This window comes from Macrobrachium nipponense, chromosome 8 (assembly GCF_015104395.2).
Source record: "Macrobrachium nipponense isolate FS-2020 chromosome 8, ASM1510439v2, whole genome shotgun sequence".
NCBI classification, from domain to species: domain Eukaryota; kingdom Metazoa; phylum Arthropoda; class Malacostraca; order Decapoda; family Palaemonidae; genus Macrobrachium; species Macrobrachium nipponense.
Window position 1 is genome coordinate 45,559,592 of NC_087203.1, and position 20,000 is coordinate 45,579,591.

The 20,000-nt window shown below is 39.3% G+C and overlaps 1 protein-coding gene across 1 annotated transcript in view; it reads left to right on the plus strand.

Annotated features, from left to right (window-relative positions):
- LOC135223076 (uncharacterized) overlaps positions 1–16,435 on the plus strand; it is a 17,263-nt gene extending 828 nt beyond the window's left edge. The window contains exons 3-4 of the mRNA XM_064261584.1: positions 12,001–12,175; positions 12,315–16,435. Of these exons, the coding sequence (XP_064117654.1) occupies positions 12,001–12,175; positions 12,315–15,175 (3,036 nt within the window). The 3' untranslated portion in view covers positions 15,176–16,435. The remainder of the gene's footprint in view (positions 1–12,000; positions 12,176–12,314) is intronic.
- Positions 16,436–20,000: the final 3,565 nt, after the last annotated feature.

A 20,000-nucleotide genomic window follows, 5' to 3' on the forward strand; every position in this document is an offset into this window, starting at 1 on the left:
CTAAATATACCAGAGAAAAAAAGCCATATGGAATGCCAGAGTTACTACCTCTGGATCGATCACCCCCAAAGGTTTGTCGGTATAGCAATAGGGGCGAGTGGAAGCCACTTATCATAGATACTTTGCCCAATAGCTTTCTCCTCTCTCAAAATCCTCCTCCAGAGCGGCGCCGTTACAACGGCCACCTTCCGCTCGTTACCACTACCTCTGCCAAGAAACTTCATTCCTTTAATAGCACTCGCTACGCGAACAGCTTTATTTTTCGCTGTGATCCTTTGCTATAATTTTGTTAAATATGTTTTCTGGTCTTCAAGAAGCATCTTCATCGAAGTTGAGTATAATATTATTGACTTTGAACGTGGTTAGACAACAGTTTGTCCTTATTGGAGAAGTTTTTATGTTGAGATGTTTGCATGTTGAGTATGAGTCCGTGGGCCCCCTCATCCAGGGAACCGCCATGTTTACATCAAGGTACTGCGTTACTCAGTCTTCTCAACTTTTTATTTTTATTTTTTTTTTGTTTTATTTTATTTTGTTTTTTTATGAATGATCTTAAATTCACCACTATTGCACATCACAGTAAGCGCTACTGTTGTCATGAAAATTTACCATTTCGCTCCTGATGCGTATCGATAGGCTTATGTATTACGGTTCAAACCATTGCATTTTTGGTCTTTTTTAGAGAGTTTCCCTCCTCGTAGGTCATCGTCCCTTCATGAGCGATTTGGTTCCCTCGTGAGAGTGGTTTTATTTCATCTTTAATGCGTGAGTAGTGTGTGAAAGCGGTTAGGCTAGCTAGGTTAGTACTACGCCAGTTATTATTTTAGAGGTAAAGGAAAGCCCTCATCCATCCGCTATACTTATGCATGTTATGTATGTGGTAATTTTTGTATTATCTTATTTTATATTGGTATACTAATTTAATTTTGATGAGGTAGTTTGAAGTCCGCATGATTTACCAACCTAGCCTACCTGACAGATCGAAGAGATTTTGGAGGGTAGGCTAGGCGTTTGAGAGTTTCTACTCATACCCATAGTTGGTACTAGTCCTGGCTACCTGACCAGACTGACATGTTTGTTTTGGAGGGTGTTCCATCACTAGAGAGTTCCTCTCTGGTTACGTAAATGTAGGTGCCAGACCTGCCTAACTTGACCAGGTCGATACGTTCGATTTTGGAGGGTTAGGTTAGGCTCTAGAGTGCCCTCTTTCGTGACGTACTAGTAGACGCTATCCTAGCCTACCTTACCAGATTGGTGTATCCAATTGTGGTAGGTTAGGCTAGGTTCGCAGATGGGCTTGCCCTTTTTTCGTCGGCACTTCCAATACTTCTTTATCAATAAAATTTGCAAGTATAGCCTTGGCCGTTACCTCCTTTAGGCTGTCAGTTGGCATGCCGCCTTCTATTCCTTTAGTTGTAGGCTACTTCACGGCCTCTCGGAGGGTGGTAATCACCTGACCGGTTGCTGTTGCCAGGCGATTGCGATTGCTAGTCTTCCTTCCTCCTCCGCGCTTCTCCTTTCGTTCCGGACTCGTTCCGGCGGTGCTTCGTTAGCTCGCTGCCCAAGTAACCCTACCAGTGAACTGCAGCTGGAGCGTTTCGGGGGATTAGTCGAAGAGATTAAGGATTATGTAGAAAAAAAAAAAAAAAAAAAAAATTATATAATCTCTGTTGGGTATGTCTCCGCACCAGAATTTTATACGCCGGAGCGCTACGTATCGCTGTTCCCGCCGCTCTGTTTCCCGTATTTCTCTGTTGTTATCGCTGCTTTCCCCACTTCAGTGGGGGCGGAATTAGGCTTAGGCAATGCGTTTCCAATTGACTTGGAATTGCTATCCTACTCTGGTGTGATCAGACTCAGGCTTAGGTTTTACCTTGTTTCCCTGTTCTGTTCGTATAAGGCCAACTCCGCCAATCATAGCGATTGCGATACCGAGTTTAGGGATTACGGAGCAGGCGGAGACAATCAGAGCTTTTACGTCATGTAAAAATTATATAATAGTTGATGTTTACCTTTAATAAGTTTTAGTAGAACTAGTCTAAGTGTAAGCATACCACCGGAATTAACTCCGGCCAAACTATTTGAAGATTTTCATGTACCAATTTTAACTTACAGATGGTACACTGTCAGGAGTTGGGGTGCACAGCCATCCTCCAACAACCCTGTGGTCATGAGGTCTGTCGTTCTCATGCCAGTTGTGCTGTGGAGATCGATAACCTATTGGTATGGCACCCAGATGGCTTGTGAAGTTTGCTACTCTTTGTTTGAGTATGTGACTGATGAGTCGGTAGGTACCATTCTCACCTTGGTAATGTTCTTTTTATTGTATGACATATCCTTACATAGATATCTGAAAATATGACACGGTCTGCCACTGGAGGATCTGATTTCGTCCTCTCTTTCAGACTCCTCTGGCACTCAAAACCTCGTTGACGACCCTAAGGACCTGGGTTGGAGGTTTTGGCAGGAATGTCGCTGCTGGATGCCCCTATGTACTGTCGGAGGAGAATTGTTAGCTATTGTATCTGAACGCGAAGATTTCTTCGGCAGTAGCTAGGAAGGTGGCGGCCCCTATTATTGCCAGAATCCGGATGGAGACCCAGACCCCTCCTGAAGACCAAGACGCCTTGTGTGAGGAGGTGGCGGAAGAGGTGGCGGCCGTCAGTATCCATCTTGAACCAATGACCGTCGACGCGCAGAAAGAAGGTAGGGAGGTAAGTGAGGCAGGTGGTTTTAGTTCTAGATCGGCTAAAAAGAAATCATTTTCTTTCAGTCGTACTCCGTATTCTTCCTCTTCTTTCCAGGGCTTCTCAAAGTCCAGGAACCTTGGGGACAGGTCTGATTCCGTGATCCCCAAGGTGAAAGCCCTGAAGAAGAAGACTCTGCCTAGGACTACCAGACCAAGTAAACCTACTCCAGCGAGTTCCGCTAGGTCATCATTGGCTCCTACGCCTATGACTTCCTTGGCTAAACCTACTCCCCCGCTTAAGGGGTCGAGAGCTAAGGCATCTAAAACCAGACCTATGGAGTCCGGTTTTGATCCTGATGCCTTTGCTAATCTTCTAATGGAGAAGATGGGCAATATTGTAGACTCGAGGTTGCAATTGATGTCTTCTCAGCTCGCTTCGAGCTTGGAGACATCGGGCCAGTCCATCCTGTCTCTGGCTCAGAGACTACAGGTCCAGGAGAGTTTGCTGGCCGGACTTACACAGTCCGGAGGCACACAGCAGTCCTTCATTGTGCTGGGTGCTTCCAAGCTTCCGCCATTTGAGAACGGCAACCCGTGGCGGTTGGCTCTGCATGCCCCCTTTTTGGAGGGCATGCTGACAATTGAAGGCTGTGGTACGCGTCCCGTGGAAGATTAGGAGTTCTTTCCGGCAAACCTCCAATTTCCCTTCCCAGGCTTCACTAGGTTAGCTGAGGAAGCATTGGTCAGGATAGACAGGATCCCAAAGGAAACTGTTATTTATCCTAGGGACCAGGCACAGTCGGCATGGGTCCGCACCCTTTCAGAATGGGAGTGCGTCAACACTAGACTGACGCCACACAAGGGTTGCTACACCATGTTCGTGGTGAGGGATAAAATCCCAACTCCTTGCACGTCTAAGATCGCGGAGTTAACTCTGCAGGCCGGAATGGAGGAGAAGCCAATGCCTCAGCTTCGAGAGACAGAGCCTACCTCTCTACTCTTTCCCGGAGATCTAGAGTGCTGGATGGGCGCTCCAGAAACGTTCACAGTGGGCAAACTCGATCCAGAGTGTGCTTCCAATCAATTTAGTGAACGATTACCCAAAATCCCGGAGGCCTTGGTAAAGGCAGAATTTGAGGCTAGGTGCAGACTGAGTAGGTCGATCAACTCTGTTACTACATCGGAGTTGACGGCTTCTGTCTGCTCTGAGGAACCTCTATTCCGGGTGCTAATCAGAACCTTCGTGTCCGCTGGGGTTTTCCTTCCAAAAGGAAGTTCTATGAAACCTCCAGACCGCAGCCCAAAGGTAGGAAGAGGGCCAGGAAGTATCAGTCCTTCCAGGCCCCTCAGACAAAGACGGTGATTCAGGCAGTTCCCGTCTCCCAGATTGGTCAACCTTCAACCACAACAACAATTGGTGTTGCTGCAGAGTCAACCAACTCAACAGCCCTTGAGTTCGGCTGGTTTCGTGACGTCCCCGGCCTTCAACGCTTCGTTTGAAGCACAAGGAGCGTTTCGAGGCTATAACCGATATGCAAGAGGAAGCAGAGCAAGAGGAGCTTACCGGTACAGAGCTGGTTCCAGAGCTCCCTCCAGAGGCAGAGGTTCCAGAGGAGGCAGAGGAAGTAAGACCTCATCCAATCTATGAGCCTCTCCAGGTAGGCTGGAGATTGTACCTCTTCCGGGACCATTGGACCTTCAGTCCGTGGGCCCACAGTATTGTATCAAAAGGCCTGGGGTGGAGATGGATAAAAGGGCCTCCTCCACCAGTCAGATTCCACCAAATTCCAACGGCAGACCTCCTAGACTATGCCAAAGACCTTCTCCAAAAGAAGGCAATAAAGAAAGTCAGACACCTGAAATTTCAGGGACATTTGTTCACCGTGCCAAAGAAGGATACGGACAAACGAAGAGTGCAAATAAATTACATGCGCCCTATTGAGCTCTAGAACATATTCAAATGGCATCCCGATACAACGATTCCCCGAATTTTAGCGAATAGTGATTCTGGACTTGTCCCGTCTCAACTCATACATTCAGTGCGACAAGTTCCGCATGCTAACCGTCTCGCAGGTGCGGACCTTACTTCCCCGTGGGGTCGGCACCACCTCTGTCGATCTTACAGACGCTTATTATCACGTCCCGATAGCGAGAAACTTTTCTCCTTACCTAGGCTTCAAACTAGGAAAATAGGCTTACTCATTCAGAGTCATGCCATTTGGGCTCAATATAGTGCCCAGAATATTCACCAAACTAGGAGAGACAGTAGTTCAGGAACTAAGAGCTCAGGGGGTTACACTAGTAGCTTACCTAGACGACTGGCTCATTTGGGCACCCAACGACAAAGAATGTCGCAGTGCAACAGCCAGAGTAATAAAATTTCTAGAGTATCTGGGATTCCAGATAAACATGGAAAAGTCCGGTCTCATTCCGGCGTCTCGCTTTCAATGGTTAGGAATTCAATGGGACCTAACCTCACACAAACTATCTCTTCCACCAACCAAGTGCAAAGAGATAGCGAAAGCTATGAGAGAATTTCTCAAGAACAGACGGGCTTCTCGTCGTACCCAAGAAAGTCTTAAGTTCTCTTCAGTTTGCTTCAATTACAGATCTCTTGTTGAAAGCCAGACTGAAGGACATCAATTGGGTATGGCGGAGAAGAGCCAACAGCAGACTCAGGGACAAAATCTCCTTGATTCCGCTGATACTAAGGAAAAGACTTCGTCCATGGATGACGGTCAAGAGTCTTTCCAAGTCAGTATTGCTACAATTTCCCCCACCGTCTCTAATAGTCCACACGGACGCCTCTCTGAGCGATTGGGGGGCTATTCTCAGTACAAGAAGGTTCGAGGAACGTGGTCGACAGTATTCCGCCAGTTCCATATCAACATCTTAGAAGCAATGGCCATTTTCCTGACCCTGAAACGACTAGCTCCAGCCAGGAATATTCATATCAAGACTAGTCTTGGACAGTGCAGTGATAGTTCACTGCCTAAACAGAGGAGGTTCCAAGTCGAGCCACATAAATCACGTGATGATAGCAATCTTCTCGTTAGCAATGAAACATCATTGGCACCTGTCAGCTACTCACCTGGCAGGAGTACGGAATGTCATTGCGGATTCACTGTCCAGGACAACTCCGCTGGAATCGGAGTGGTCCTTAAACACAAAGTCATTCAATTGGATTTGCCTACAAATACCGGGCCTTCAGGTAGACTTGTTCGCCACGGAGTCCAACCTCAAACTTCCATGTTATGTGGCTCCCAGTTTGGATCCTCTAGCTCAAGCCACAGATGTGATGTCCATAGACTGGAACAGTTGGCAGAAAATCTACCTATTTCCGCCAATAAACCTTCTGATGAAAGCTCTACACAAACTCTTATCTTTCAAAGGGTGGATAGCTCTGGTAACACCCAACTGGCTGAAGAGCAATTGGTTCCCTCTTCTACTAGAGTTGAAACTCCGTCCCAGACAGATTCCCAACCCAAAACTGACTCAAATAGTACAAACTCGGACTGTGTCAGCTTCCTCAAGAATTCTGAATGCCCTAACTTTATGGACTTCATGAAGTTTGTGGCACAGAAAGGTGCTAATATTGATCCACTAAACACATTGTTCGTGAAATCAGACAAAAGAGGATTGACACTCCGGCAGTATGATTCGGCAGTGAGGAAGTTAGCCATCTTTCTAAAAGAATCAGATGTTCTGACAATGACTACAAATCTGGCAGTCTGGTTTTTTAGAACTCTGTTCGAAAAAAGGCCTAGCTGCTAGTACCATTACTACGACTAAATCCGCCTTAAGGAAAATATTTCAGTCTGGCTTTAATATTGATTTAACAGATTCGTACTTTTCGTCTATCCCTAGAGCATGTGCTCGTCTATGACCAGTAAACCGGCCTCATACGGTCTCCTGGTTTTTAAATGACGTACTCAAGTTAGCTTCAGATACTGATAATGAATCATGCTCATATATAACCCTTCTCAGGAAAACATTATTTCTACTGAGTCTGGCCTCAGGTACCAGAATATCTGAACTGTCAGCTCTCTCTAGAGAACCGAATCATATTGATTTCCTCCCGTCAGGAGAAGTTCTGCTTTGTCTGGATCTGAAATTCTTAGCAAAGAATGAAGACCCTCAGAACAGATGGTCTCTGTAGAAGATTGTCCCTCTTCCAAAGGACCCATCATTATGTCTAGTTTTTTCATTGAAATCTTATCTTGACAGAACTTCTAATAAGTCTTCAGGTCCTCTTTTTATTAGAGAGAATGGTAGAACCATTCCCTTGAAGGCCATCAGACAACAAATTCTTTATTTTATTAAACAAGCCAATCCGGATTCAGTTCCTCAGGTCCATGATATCCGAGCAGTGGCTACCTCAGTTAATTATTTTCATCATTTGAACTTCGATGATCTCAAAAAGTATACGGGTTAGAAATCTCTTGACAGTATTTAAACGCCGCTATCTAAAGTCTCTAGAGGCCCTTAAATATTATGCAGTGGCTGCAGGGAACATTGTCTCCCCTGATACAGCCTAATTATGTATTTTGTAAGGTTGTATATTATTAATTATGTTTGATTTTGCCATTAATTACCTTTTGGTACTCCCTCACACTTACCTGCCTCGCTTGTATTCCCTCCCTTTTTGCCTTTTTGTTATGGACTGGATTGCTTATCAACCCACTCCTGTACTTGTACATAGTTCATTATTTCATGTGTTTTTATTTTCATTACCTTTACTGATATTCCTGGTGATGGTATGAACTTGGGCATATATTTTATATGTTATTTACTCCTTATATTTTGTATCCTTAACTTGGATCATTAAAACAATGATTGTAAGAAAATTTTATTTTTTCCTTTCATATAAAATTTTTGGTTTTACTCTCAATTTACCAAGCTTGTATGGCCAATTCTGTTACTGTTTCAGTGGGCGACACAGGTCAATCCCAGAAAAGGGATTTTGACAAAAAAAAATTATTTCTGGGTGAAGACCTGTGTCGCCCAGTGAACCCATCCCTCTCTTTTCCTTTCCCCACCCTTTAGCTGGCTCGAGCTTGGGTGCGTATTTCAGGAATGATGTTTCTTGGCAGAGGTGGTGGTGACGAGCGGATGGTGGCCGTTGTAACGGCGCTTCTCTGGAGGAGGATTTTGAGAGAGGAGAAAGCTATTGGGCAAAGTATCTGTGATAAGTGGCTTCCACTCGCCCCTGTTGCTATACCGACACCTTTTGGGGGTGATCGATCCAGAGGTAGTAACTCTGGCATTCCATATGGCTTTTTTCTCTGGTATATTTAGCATTTATTTATACCTAGAAATGAGTGCTATAGGTACTATTTCACTGGGCAACACACCTTCACCCAGAAATAGATTTTTCCTTTGTCAAAATCCCTTTTTTGGCTCTACATACAAAAATAGTTCAAGTTACGAAAGGTTGTTGCTGTAAATTCCCGAGATTTGCCCATACCACCGAGAAGTATTTTAAAACTCGCGCGCCGCGAGTAAACTCGCCACCATCCTCACTCTCTCCCATTGGTTCCTGATGCTAGTCACCCCATAAGATCCTGCTCTCCTATTGGTCAGCATCTACCCTTTGTGCTCCATGTATTCTATTGGTAAAAGGATGCTGTAAATTAAAAAACTTATTCATACAATACATTTAATAAAAAAAAACATTAGATATAGAAATGAATGGTTGTTATACTGTTTGGTTGTTTCAGTAGTTGAAGAGAGATAATGAAAATTTATGGCTTACTGTGTGCTAGGAAAAAGTGATTGCTTGGCGATCATTCAGTACTCATAAGTGCTGGATGTAAACAGAAGTTTGGAAGCTTTTTTTTTTTTTTTTATTGTTTGTTATAATTAATGGTTACTTAATAATTATTTGAAATGAGTACATGCAATATATTTAATAAAAAAAATTGTGAATTAGATTAATTAAATATAAAATAAATCAGACTGCTATCATCGAAGCCAATAAATATGTATTTTTTAGAATTCTTCTTTTGTTTTAATATTACGTATATGTTTCATTATAGCTGTCTGTAACTCTGTATCTCCATTAGGTAAAGATAGAATAAAGAATAGAAATGAATTGTTATTATACTGTTTGGTAGTTTCATTAGTTGAAGAGAGATACTAATGAAAACTTATGGCTTGCTGTGTGCTAGTTAAAGTGATTGCTTGGCGATCATTCGGTAATCGTAAGAGCTGAATGTAAACAAACGATTGGAAGGTTGTTTTTTTGTTTGTGTATTATAGTTAATGATTAATTAATAATTATTTGAAATGAGTACATACTGATTATTTATACATTTTATTGGCATATTCTAAGCTTTTAGCTTCTTAGGTTTAGATGTGAGAATCATAGACTAGGCTACAGTAGCAACCGCTAACATAGGCTAGGCTTATTGCTAAGGGACATATGCTAAAGCACTATTATATGCTGTAAAAATGGGGTTGAACATTACATGCAGTTGAATATTACTCAAGTATGTACAGTATTTTGCCTTTTTGGAGTCATATTTCTTCCGTCGGATCGGCGTCATAACCCTAGAACATGTGTTGTAGGCCTGGAAATATAATTTACTGGGGTGTTTTTGGAGGGCTTGGAACGGATGTAAAATGCGGTTCAAGATACGAAAAACTCCTGATACGAAGGCCGCCTTGGAACGGATTAGTTTCGTATCTCGAGGTACCACTGTACTATGCTTTCTCTGTATTTTAAGAATTGTTTACCTTACTGAAAGGGCTGATGGGTTGGAACCTAGCCAATTTTTACAGAGCAAAGCAACCCATGCAAGAGGGTATTTAATTAAACAAAATCAGTCTGTAATTTATGATTTTGTATTTACTGCAGTCTTCTTCACCGCATATTGGAACTTAATATCTCAATGCAATTGAAGACATTTGTATCCATACTAACCCTCTTACGCTGATTGGACGTATTAAACGTCGAGTCAAAATGTCTCCCGTATGCCGATTGGACGTATCATACGTCGACTTAAAGTTTTTTTTTAAATTCGCGGAAAAATACTTATAGGCCTACCAGCCAAAAACTTTTGAATCACGCGCCTTGAGGGATGCTGGGAGTTCACGGATCAAGGCGTTTTTCTGTTTACAATCGCTACGCAGGCGCGCAAGCGCGAATTTCTTTCTTATCGCACTAAAAAGTATCAGCGACACATCTCAAAAATTATTTCGTCACTTTGACAATTTTTGCACCATTTTAAATTATCCGATACATGGAGTATTATATATGAAAATGTGCGCAATTTCATGTAGATTACAACAAAAAAATACTCATGATTGTATCTTATCAGATTTTGAGATATTTTCATATAAATAACGATAAGTGCAAAAATTTCAACCTTCGGTCAACATTGACTACCAAAATGGTCGAGAAACGCAATTGTAAGCTAAAACTCTTATATTCTAGTAATATTGAATCATTTGCCTTCATTTTGCAACAAATTGGACGTCTCTAGCACAATATTTCGATTTATGGTGAATTTATGAAAAAAATTTCCTTACGTTCGCGCGGTAACTCTTCCGATAAATTTTTTCGTGCGATTGTGGTAATGTTTTGCACCGTTTTAAATTTGCCGTTACATAAAGTTTTATATATGGAAATGTGCGCAATTTCATGCACAATATAACTAAAAACAACCCATGGTTGTAGCTTTTATCAGTTTTGAAATATTTTCATATAAATATCGTTAAGTGCAAAAATTTCAACTTTCGGTCAACTTTGACTCTACCGAAATGGTCGAAAAACGCAATTGTAAGATAAAACTCTTATATTCTAGTAATATTCAATCATTTACCTTCATTTTGCAACGAATTGGAAGTCTCTAGCACAATATTTCGATTTATGGTGAATTTATGAAAAAAAAAAAAAAAATTTTCCTTACGTCCGCGGGGTAACTTCCGAAAAAATAAGATTTTTTTTTTGTGCGATTGTTGAAATGTTTGCACCATTTAAAATTAGCTGTTACATAAAGTTTTATATATGAAAATGTGCGCAATTTCATGTAGAATACACCTAAAAATGATTGAAGGTTGTATCTTTTCTCTTTTTTTGAAATATTTGCATATAAATCACGATAAATAGAAAAAAAAACACGTTCGGTCAAATTTGACTCTACCGAAATAGTTGAAAAACGCAATTGTAAGCTAAAACTCTTACAATCTAATAATATACAGTCATTTATCTTCATTTGGAAACAAATTCGAAGTGTCTAACACAATATTTAGATTTATGGTGAATTTAAAAAAAAAAAACTTTCTTTCCCTCCGCACGCCGATTCGCGGCCGAAAATCTCCGAAATACGTACGTCGAATTATCCTAATATTTGCTCCTTTTCATATTAGCTGTTTTATAGAGTTTCTTATATGAAAATGTGCGCAAAATCATGAAGAATACAACAAAATATAATTGAAGGTTGTAGCTTTTCTCATTTCTGAAATATTTGCCTATAAATAAATATATATATAAAAATTTCGACATTTGGTCAACTTTAACTCGCCCGAAATGGTCGAAATCTGCAGTTCTAATCTAAAACTCTTACAGTATCGTAATATTCTATCATTTTTCTTCATTTTGAAACAAATTGGAAGTCTCTATAACAATATTTAGATTTACAGTGAATTTTTGAAAAAAAAAAAAAAAAATTTTTTACGTCCGCTCGTTACAAATTCGTGCATCATCTTGTGATAATATTTTTCCGGTGTTGCTTTTATCTTTTTACAATGTAATATATACCAAAATGATTGCAATTTAGTGTAAAATGCAACGAAAGTGAAAGTAACTCGTTAGCTTTAACCATTTTTCACACAGCGCGATTTGATTTGAATACAATTATGGATGAATTTTTTTTCGCTACCATATATCGCATTATTTACATATGATAATGATATTTTTTTTCATTTCTGATGGTTGCATACTAAACTTCAGGCAATGACAAAAAAAGGAGCCAAAAATGAACTCTTAATCTTCAAAACTAGCGCGCTGTGATTTTTTGAAAAAATTATTTTTTCCGCTTCCGCGCTCACTCCAAACCCGCCTCGGCATACGGGAGAGGTTTTTATTTTTAGGGCTTCGGCGTAAGAGGGCTAATTTTCAAGTTGTAAGTCTCATTTCCAAGTTAAAGTGTGTGTGAGAAGCACAATAAAACACTTGCAGTGTTAATATATCTTTCAGATATTCCTCATTAATAATAGTTGCTTGATGATAGGGCTTTACCAAAATTTACAGGCAAATTCAAATTTACAAACTTTTAATCAAAAGTTAATTTCTCTTATATTTACAGGAATTGATCAAGATATACAAATGCAGTGAAATGGATACTTCAAGAATGAGTAATGTTATGATGAATGATGCAGTGATGGATAATTTCATTTATGAGTTCTCAAAAAATGCACAAGTTAACGAGCTTAGTGGAAGAGCAACTTACTCTGGCATTGACGCCAGCAATTTAAGAAACGGTAATTTTGAAGTTCCTTGGAGTTTAATATTGACAGATGATGGTAATGTTCCTACATATATAGTTTCAAAGTCTTTATGTGAATGAATATGTAAATCCAATTGTAGATACTAGCAGTTATATTAACAATATTCTTTTAGGAAGATCATCAGCAGTATGTCAGCCCGTTGAGTTTACCAATACCAATGTGAGTGTCACAAAAGGTCCTCACCTTGAACGTGTCATCTCCAAAGTAAATCAGGATTCACCACCATTGGCTGTTGATAAGAATCAGTTTAGCGTCACTCTCCATCCAACACTTTCTCAGGGAGCAGTTTCTGCCAGAAAAACCAGCACTGTGTCACCAAAGGCAATAAAAGAATTAGATGGTGATAAGATCATGAACAATTATTTCCCCGAAGTTTATGATAAAAGTTCTTTCTCCATTAACACCACTAATCAGCCCATGTTCAACCCTGTTGCTTTACCTATTTCAAATGGCTTAGTGCGAGATAACACTACTTGTAAGATTTCTGATTCAGAGGAAGTTTGGACAAATGTGTTTGCTACTCATCCAACATTAACTCAAGATCCAAAAACTTGTGATGTTCTTGGAAAAATGTGTGTGTTCAGTATGGAAACACCTATTGACCAGTTTCAGTTTACAACTGGAAGAGATGTAATATCTGTTACAGGTGGAAAAGAAACAGTGGTCTTTAGTGAACCCAGTAAACCTATCAGTTGTCCTTCATTGCTTCAAGACCTGGAAGTGCCACGCAATCGATGCTTGAAGCATAATGTTAACCAGAGTGAATTACGTAAACCCATCAGACTCAGTTCTGGTTTTTCTTTTTCTGGTTCAGTAGCATCAGGAAACCAGGAAAAGTTAAATTCTATCCAGTGTATCCCAACACATAAATCAGTCACTGTCAGTGACAAAGAAAATGACAATGGCTTATTTAATAGTAATGCAGACTGTTGTAAACCAAGTGAAAATGTACATACTGCTGCCATACAAGAGAAGATATCCAGTAATCTTGTTGCCGCTAGACACAGTCTTAACAGTGGCAGTTGTGAACCAGGAAAGAATAATTCTCTTTATAAGTTTGGTAATTTGTGTTTGTCATCAGATGTTATTACATCACAAACAAACCAGATGACCCTTGCAGCACATAATAAGATTGTATATGATAATGTGTCTGTTGTATCACCATGTGATCTGTATATGGTAAATAAAATTCCTTTAAAAAACGAAAATCAAAACCTACTGACCACTGACACCTCAGCTTCAGCCAATTCTAAAAAAGTTGAAGATAATTGCCATTCAGTGAGTGGCTGCAAAGAATTCAGAGGAAATGATAGTGAGCTTAATGAATGTGATAGTAGGATATCACATGAAAGGAAGATTGGAGATCCACAAAGCAATATGAATCAAGCTGGCAGCAGAAATGTTTCTTTACCACAACTAACTTCTGGCAGTCAAATTATTCATAATGTTGATGAGCATCATGATGATGGAAATAATATGTTGAAAGATGTTAGAAATGAAGAACTTGGAAAGAAAAATAGTTTGTCTGAGGATCAGGCTGGATCAGCTATTTGTGGCTTTGTCACTGATAATCTGCAGTTTTCTGACAGTAATGTCATTTCTGTTAGAAAATATCCTAGAGATAATAGTGACTGTGAAGCAAGGAACATTTGTCAGAATCTTGGATCAAAAGATGTAACTCATTCTCAGTTTGCACATGATGCTTCTTTGAAAATTAATAGTAGCAGTGCAGAGATGTCTGTTGTAGAGATTTCAGAGAAAGGCTTAAAAGATAGCAACAAGAGTCAGTGCTGTGAGGAAGATAGTAGTCCCAATAAAAAACCAGTCAATGAGACAGAAGGAAACTTAAGGGTGTCTCATCTTTCTGGGTGTACAGACTGTGAAGAAGGTAATCTAAGCAATGTGATAGAGGTTGTAGATAGATCCTCTAGTGAGAAATGTGATTTAGAAGCGAGGAATGTGACTCATATGGAGCAAGCAACAAGGAAAGTTAAAGAAAAACTAAACAGTACACACCAGCATAAATCAGAAGAAAAATTTTGTAGAGAACCAGTAATATTGTACAATTCACCAGTTAACAGAATAATTTATAAAAATACGTGTCCAGAATTACTACAAACACCACCACAACCCAGAGCAATTTGTCAACTCTCGACTGAAGAAGCAAAAGAAACTGAAGCAGATGTGGACTATGATAAGCAGCCTTGTCATTCAACTAGTTTAAAGATGATATCCCCACCTGATGGATATGCAACAAATATAAAGATGAATTGTGAGTTAAGCTCTAGCAGTGATCAGAATTCCAGACACACACTCGAAAAGTTTCACACAGTTGGTGGAAGTCAACTGTTGACTGAAGAAGAAGAAGAAGAAACAAAAGCTGATAGGGAATATGATAACCTGGATTCTCCACCAAATGTTGAAGATCGTGAGCAGCTCTTACAGGAATTAAAATTCTTGGACTTAAGTCTGCAATTAAAGAAGCATGAATACAAAACTATTGTAAATAATGTCACTGATGTTGCTTCACCATTAGTCCATCATACCTTGGAAAAGTTGAAACTGGTAATCTCTGAACTAAAGGAAAAGTACAAGAAAAAGAAAAATCACATTAAAAATCTTACTGGAGAACCAGTGTGTCAGTTGGAGATGGAGAAGCAGCAGCCTTGTCACGCAGCAAGATTAAAAGTGAAATCCCTTCCTGAGAGACATACCACAGATGTTAAGAAGCCATGTGAACGAAGCTCTGCCAGTGATCAGAATTCTAAACGTGTATGGGAAAAGTGTCCCACAAACACTGATATATCCCCTGACCAAAATGGTGGAGATGTTAAGCTTCCTGTGTCCCTAGGCAGTAATCGTGTCACTGTCAAAAATCTCTCCAATACAGAAAATTTGACTGAAGGGCATAAGGAAGTCAGTACAATGTTACTGGTAATCACTGTGTACTTAGTAATAATTTATCTAATATAAATTACAAGCAAAATACATTTATTAAGAATACCATGGATAAGTTTGATCATGTCCCTACCCACCCAGGGATGAATGGCATTGCCTACTTGCCACAAAGAAGTTTTAAAGAGCAAGATCGGTTTGGCACTGTTCCTTATCCTGCTTGTCCACTGTTAGGAATGCAAAACAGGTACACCTGTGCATTGCATGTAGAGAGTCAGAATAGATGTTTACCTAATGCAGGATATCCCCTGATGTTTCCACCATATCTGCAAGCAAATCCTGGTCCTCAGTTTATGTTTCCAGTAAGACCTGTTTCCTTAACATTCAACCGTTTCACCCATCCCTCCATATGGCCTTTTCAGTAGGTTTGCACGGATTATCATCTCCTCTGTTTTCACCCATCCCTCCATATGGCCTTTTCAGTAGGTTTGCACGGATTGTCATCTCCTCTGTTCAGTTTTATTACCCGTCTCACCCACTTCTCAAGAACTTTCCCTTATCTAAGGTAATTGTATTCGTATAAGGTTAGTATACAAAAGATTTTTTTTAGTGTTCAAAAGTTATGCAGTCTGATTTTTTATTGTAAAGGGATGCTATTTTATTATGAGGCAAATTTTTGGGATTTAATAATAATAATAATAATAATAATAATAATATCCTTTATTTGAAAGAAAATAAGTATATGAATCTTCTGAAAGGTAAAGATAGACAAAACTCATTGTGTTCTATTTTCTCAATGATCTCACGCAATTTATTCAGTGAGATGCTTTGCTAATTTTGTGTTGTCAACATATTTTGTATATTATGTACACAAGGAATTTATATGTGTATGTCAAGATAATTTTGTCATTTTTATGAATTAGGTTAATCTTTGTTCATAGCAAGTAAATAAGCAAATCAGCAAGGTAAAGAACAGATGAGTCTAAGGTGATCAAATGCTGGCATACATTTTAGAGAGGAAAACAGGAAAGGAGTTTGAATATATAGCATTATTAGATTTAGTTTAAAACCATCGAATAACTCAGGGCATTGACACAAAACTATGATGTTTATGAATGCCTTGCTCCTCCATGCGTTATTGTGTAAATGTATTTCCTGTTTTCCTTTTTAAAACTTACTAGCACATTGGTTGACAGTAATGCATCCATGTATATTGCAAAGTGTTTCTGCTAAGATAGTTTGAAGACAGTATGCCATATATGAATGCTAAAAGGGTGAATTTTATTTTAGAATTATCATTGTCCTGCTTTTTTTGATTTAATAAAAATCGGTTCAATACAGCATGTTTTATTGTTTCCTTTCTCAATGTAGCAACATCAGAAATTTTCGAAATTAAATTCCAGATTGTTAGGGAGGAGGGTAGGAATAAGTTCTCATTCACCTAAAGTTCCTCACTGGATGAGTGGGTTGTACTCAACTATCTGTCTGGTAGCCCAAGTTCGCTCCCCGGTGCCGCCAATGTGGAACCAGAGGAATTTATTTACGGTGGTTACTAATTTATTTCTCAATATAATGTGATTTGGATCCCATAATAAGCTGTAGGTCCCATTGCTAAGTAACCAAATGGTTTCTAGCCACATAAATAAAAATCTAGTCCTTCTGGCCAACCCTAGGAGAGCTGTTAATCAGCTCAGTGGTCTGGGTAAACTAAGATATACTTAAATGTACAGAATTGTAGGTGTTTAGCAATCACTGGGTCCACCTCTTTATTTGCAAATAGGAAGGCTTACTGGGGGTAGCAAGATTATTATTAACTTCATATCCGAAAGATGATAATTTTGAAATGCCATATAATGTTTAGGGATCAGAGATGTTTATTTCTGGTGATAGAAGTTCACTCTCGACATGGTTTAGTTGGTATGGTATTAGCGTTCCACCTCGGTGGTCGCGGGTTCGATTCTCGGCCATTCCGTTGAGGAGTGAGAGATGTGTATTTCTGGTGATAGAAGTTCACTCTCGACGTGGTTCGGAAGTCACGTAAAGCCGTTGGTCCCGTTGCTGAATAACCTCTGGTTCCATGCAACGTAAAAACACCATACAAACAATCGACATGGTTTGCAAGTCACGTAAAACCGTTGGCCCTGTTGCTGAATAACCACTGACCGGTTCCAAGCAACGTAAAAACACCATACAAACAAACAAATCTAGCCTGAGACTATGACGTTCAATTGGTGCTTTAGTGGTACAATATTATGTATTTTATTTATATAGTATACTGTATCTGAAATAAGCCCTAGACTGAAATGTAACCCAGCGCGAAAGTTCATTACCATCATCTCGGTTTCTCGGATATACTCTAATTGTTTGTGGACTTCCTGCTATAACAATTGATTATTGATTTATTATTATTGGTGCCCCTTCGGTACTTTATGAATGTACTTTTTGTCCTTGCAGTGCTGTGTTTCGACTTTGATTTTAAAAAAATGTTCTCCCCAGTTTCTTATTACATAAGTGTGTGTGTGTGTATGATGTAACTACAAATATTTTCGTTTTTATTTTTATATTTAATCCTTCCGTGTCAGTTGCTAGCCCTAAGAGATAGACAAAAATTGACAGAGATCTGGTTAAATTATTTAACGTTAATGAATAAAGCATTCTTGTCAAACAGACGGTAATGAGAATATATAGCAAAACCTATCTAAGAACTCTTCCTTTAGTTGAGTAGGCTAGTTTGACATGAGAAATTGGGGGTTTTCTTTTATGCTTGGGGTCCGTTTTCTATGTCAAGTGGGCGAACACTTCTAATGTGTGTGTGGAGTGTTTTATAAGTGTAATGTATTGAGAAACACTACTCTCTCATTCTACTATGTTGAACTTTCTGGGAGTTGTTGTAGAAATCTCCCGCCATCCACAAACTGGGAAGCCAGCATAAGCATGGGTCTCCTTACTTGTAATTGATATACCATAATAAAGTACGTGAATGACCACCCTGTCTTCTTAGGACCTAAGTACTAAAGGACGAGAATGCAACAGTGGCGACGAGGAAGAACCCAGTGTACGAAGAGGTATGTCACATTGAAGGAGAGTTAGTGTACCAACGACAGCCGGCCGTATCTAGCCTAGCATACCAGTTTAGGCCTGGCCAACGTCCAGACTCCAGTATTCGAGTAGCCTGAATTCAGCTGTATTTGTTGGGGACTACCGAAGTTCCATACCCTGTCAGGAAGGATGGCAGCAGCAAGGAGACCGACAATTCCCGAGTTTAACCCAGATAAGTTGGAATTATCTTGTTGGCTGGATCTATTTTCCATGAATTGTGAAGTAAATGAAGTAACAGAGGCGACAGCAAAAAGGGCTTTGTTGCTTTCTTCAGTTGGAGTAGAGACATTTTCCACGATCTGTAAGTTAACAGCACCGAAATTGCCGTCTGCAGTTCCATTTGATGACCTAGTAAATCAACTAAAGTCGCATTTTATAACAAAACCAAGTTATCATAGAGCATTGTGTGATTTCCTACAGAGGAAGAAGAAAAGTAGTGAGTCCGTGAAGGAATATTATGCAGAACTAAAATTGTTAGCTCAACAGTGTGAATTTAATAGTGATTTTGACCGAAGGTTGAAGGAACAATTATTGGTTGGTATTGATAATGAAGTATATTTTAAGGTTTTATTAGCTGATCCTTTTGAGTTTAAATCAATCTCCTCTCGTGAATTACTTGCCAAGGTTACCAATTTAGAAACTGCTTATGTTACTGAATGTAGTCCTACTTCAAGTTCTTTTATAGATAATAGGCCTGCAGGTACTGTTAACAAGGTTAGGCATAAGGTAATTAGGCCTAGGCCTAATTCTAGTGCAGACTCTAAAGGGAGAGGTAAAAGTGATTATTGTAAAGTTCAAAGTAAATGCATTCATTGTGGGCGCGATAACCATTTAGCTAATAATTGTAGATTTAAGAATGCTAAATGTTATTCCTGTGGCAAGGAAGGCCATGTTAGTACAGTGTGTCCCAATAAAAAGGCTAGAAATAAATCTAGGAATGTTAATACAGTGCATGATGTAGAGGAGTCTACTAGTAAGGATATTCCTGTTAATGAAAGTTTCCATGATTCTTATGATTTATTGAAACTTTTTGATGTTAATGTGAATTCTATTGATTTTGTCGATGATTATGAGGAACCATATAGAGAAATTTTAAGGTTAAATGGGTTTCCCCTAGAGTTTGAATAGACACTGGCAGTGGTGCATCCACTATTTCACGGCATGATGCTAATAAATTGAATTTAACCCCATTACCAACAAGGAAACGCTTAGCAAATTATGATAAAGCTGAAATGCAAGTGTACGGTGAAATAAATTGTGATGTTTCTTTTAAAGGCCAAATGGTCCAGGGACAAAAGTTTTTTGTTGTAGATAATGATTTAAATTTAGCAGGCAGGTCTTTGATGAAGAAATTGAAATACCAGTGGGTACAAATTGATAATGTGTGTGATGATAAATTTAAAGGTCCTCTTATTACCCCAAGTAGTGCATCTAGGCCTAAGCTTGATTGTGTAAAAATGTTCAATGAGTATCAGGTGTGGAAGGATCACCCATTACAAATTATGAATGTCAATTAATGTTAAAAGAAAATGCTGTGCCTAAGTATTTTAAAGCTAGATCTGTTCCTTATCATTATAAATGTAAAATTGAGAATAGTTTGAAAAAAGAACTAGAAAGTAAAAATATAGTGAGCAAGGTCGAGCATGCTGGAGATTGGGCCAGTCCTATTGTTCCTGTAATGAAGCCTAATGGTGAAATAAGGATTTGTGTAGATTGTAAGTATCTCAATACCCAAACCAGTGTTAATACCTTCCCATTACCGAGATTAGATGATATTTTGGCAAATGTAGGTTCTTGTCAGTAT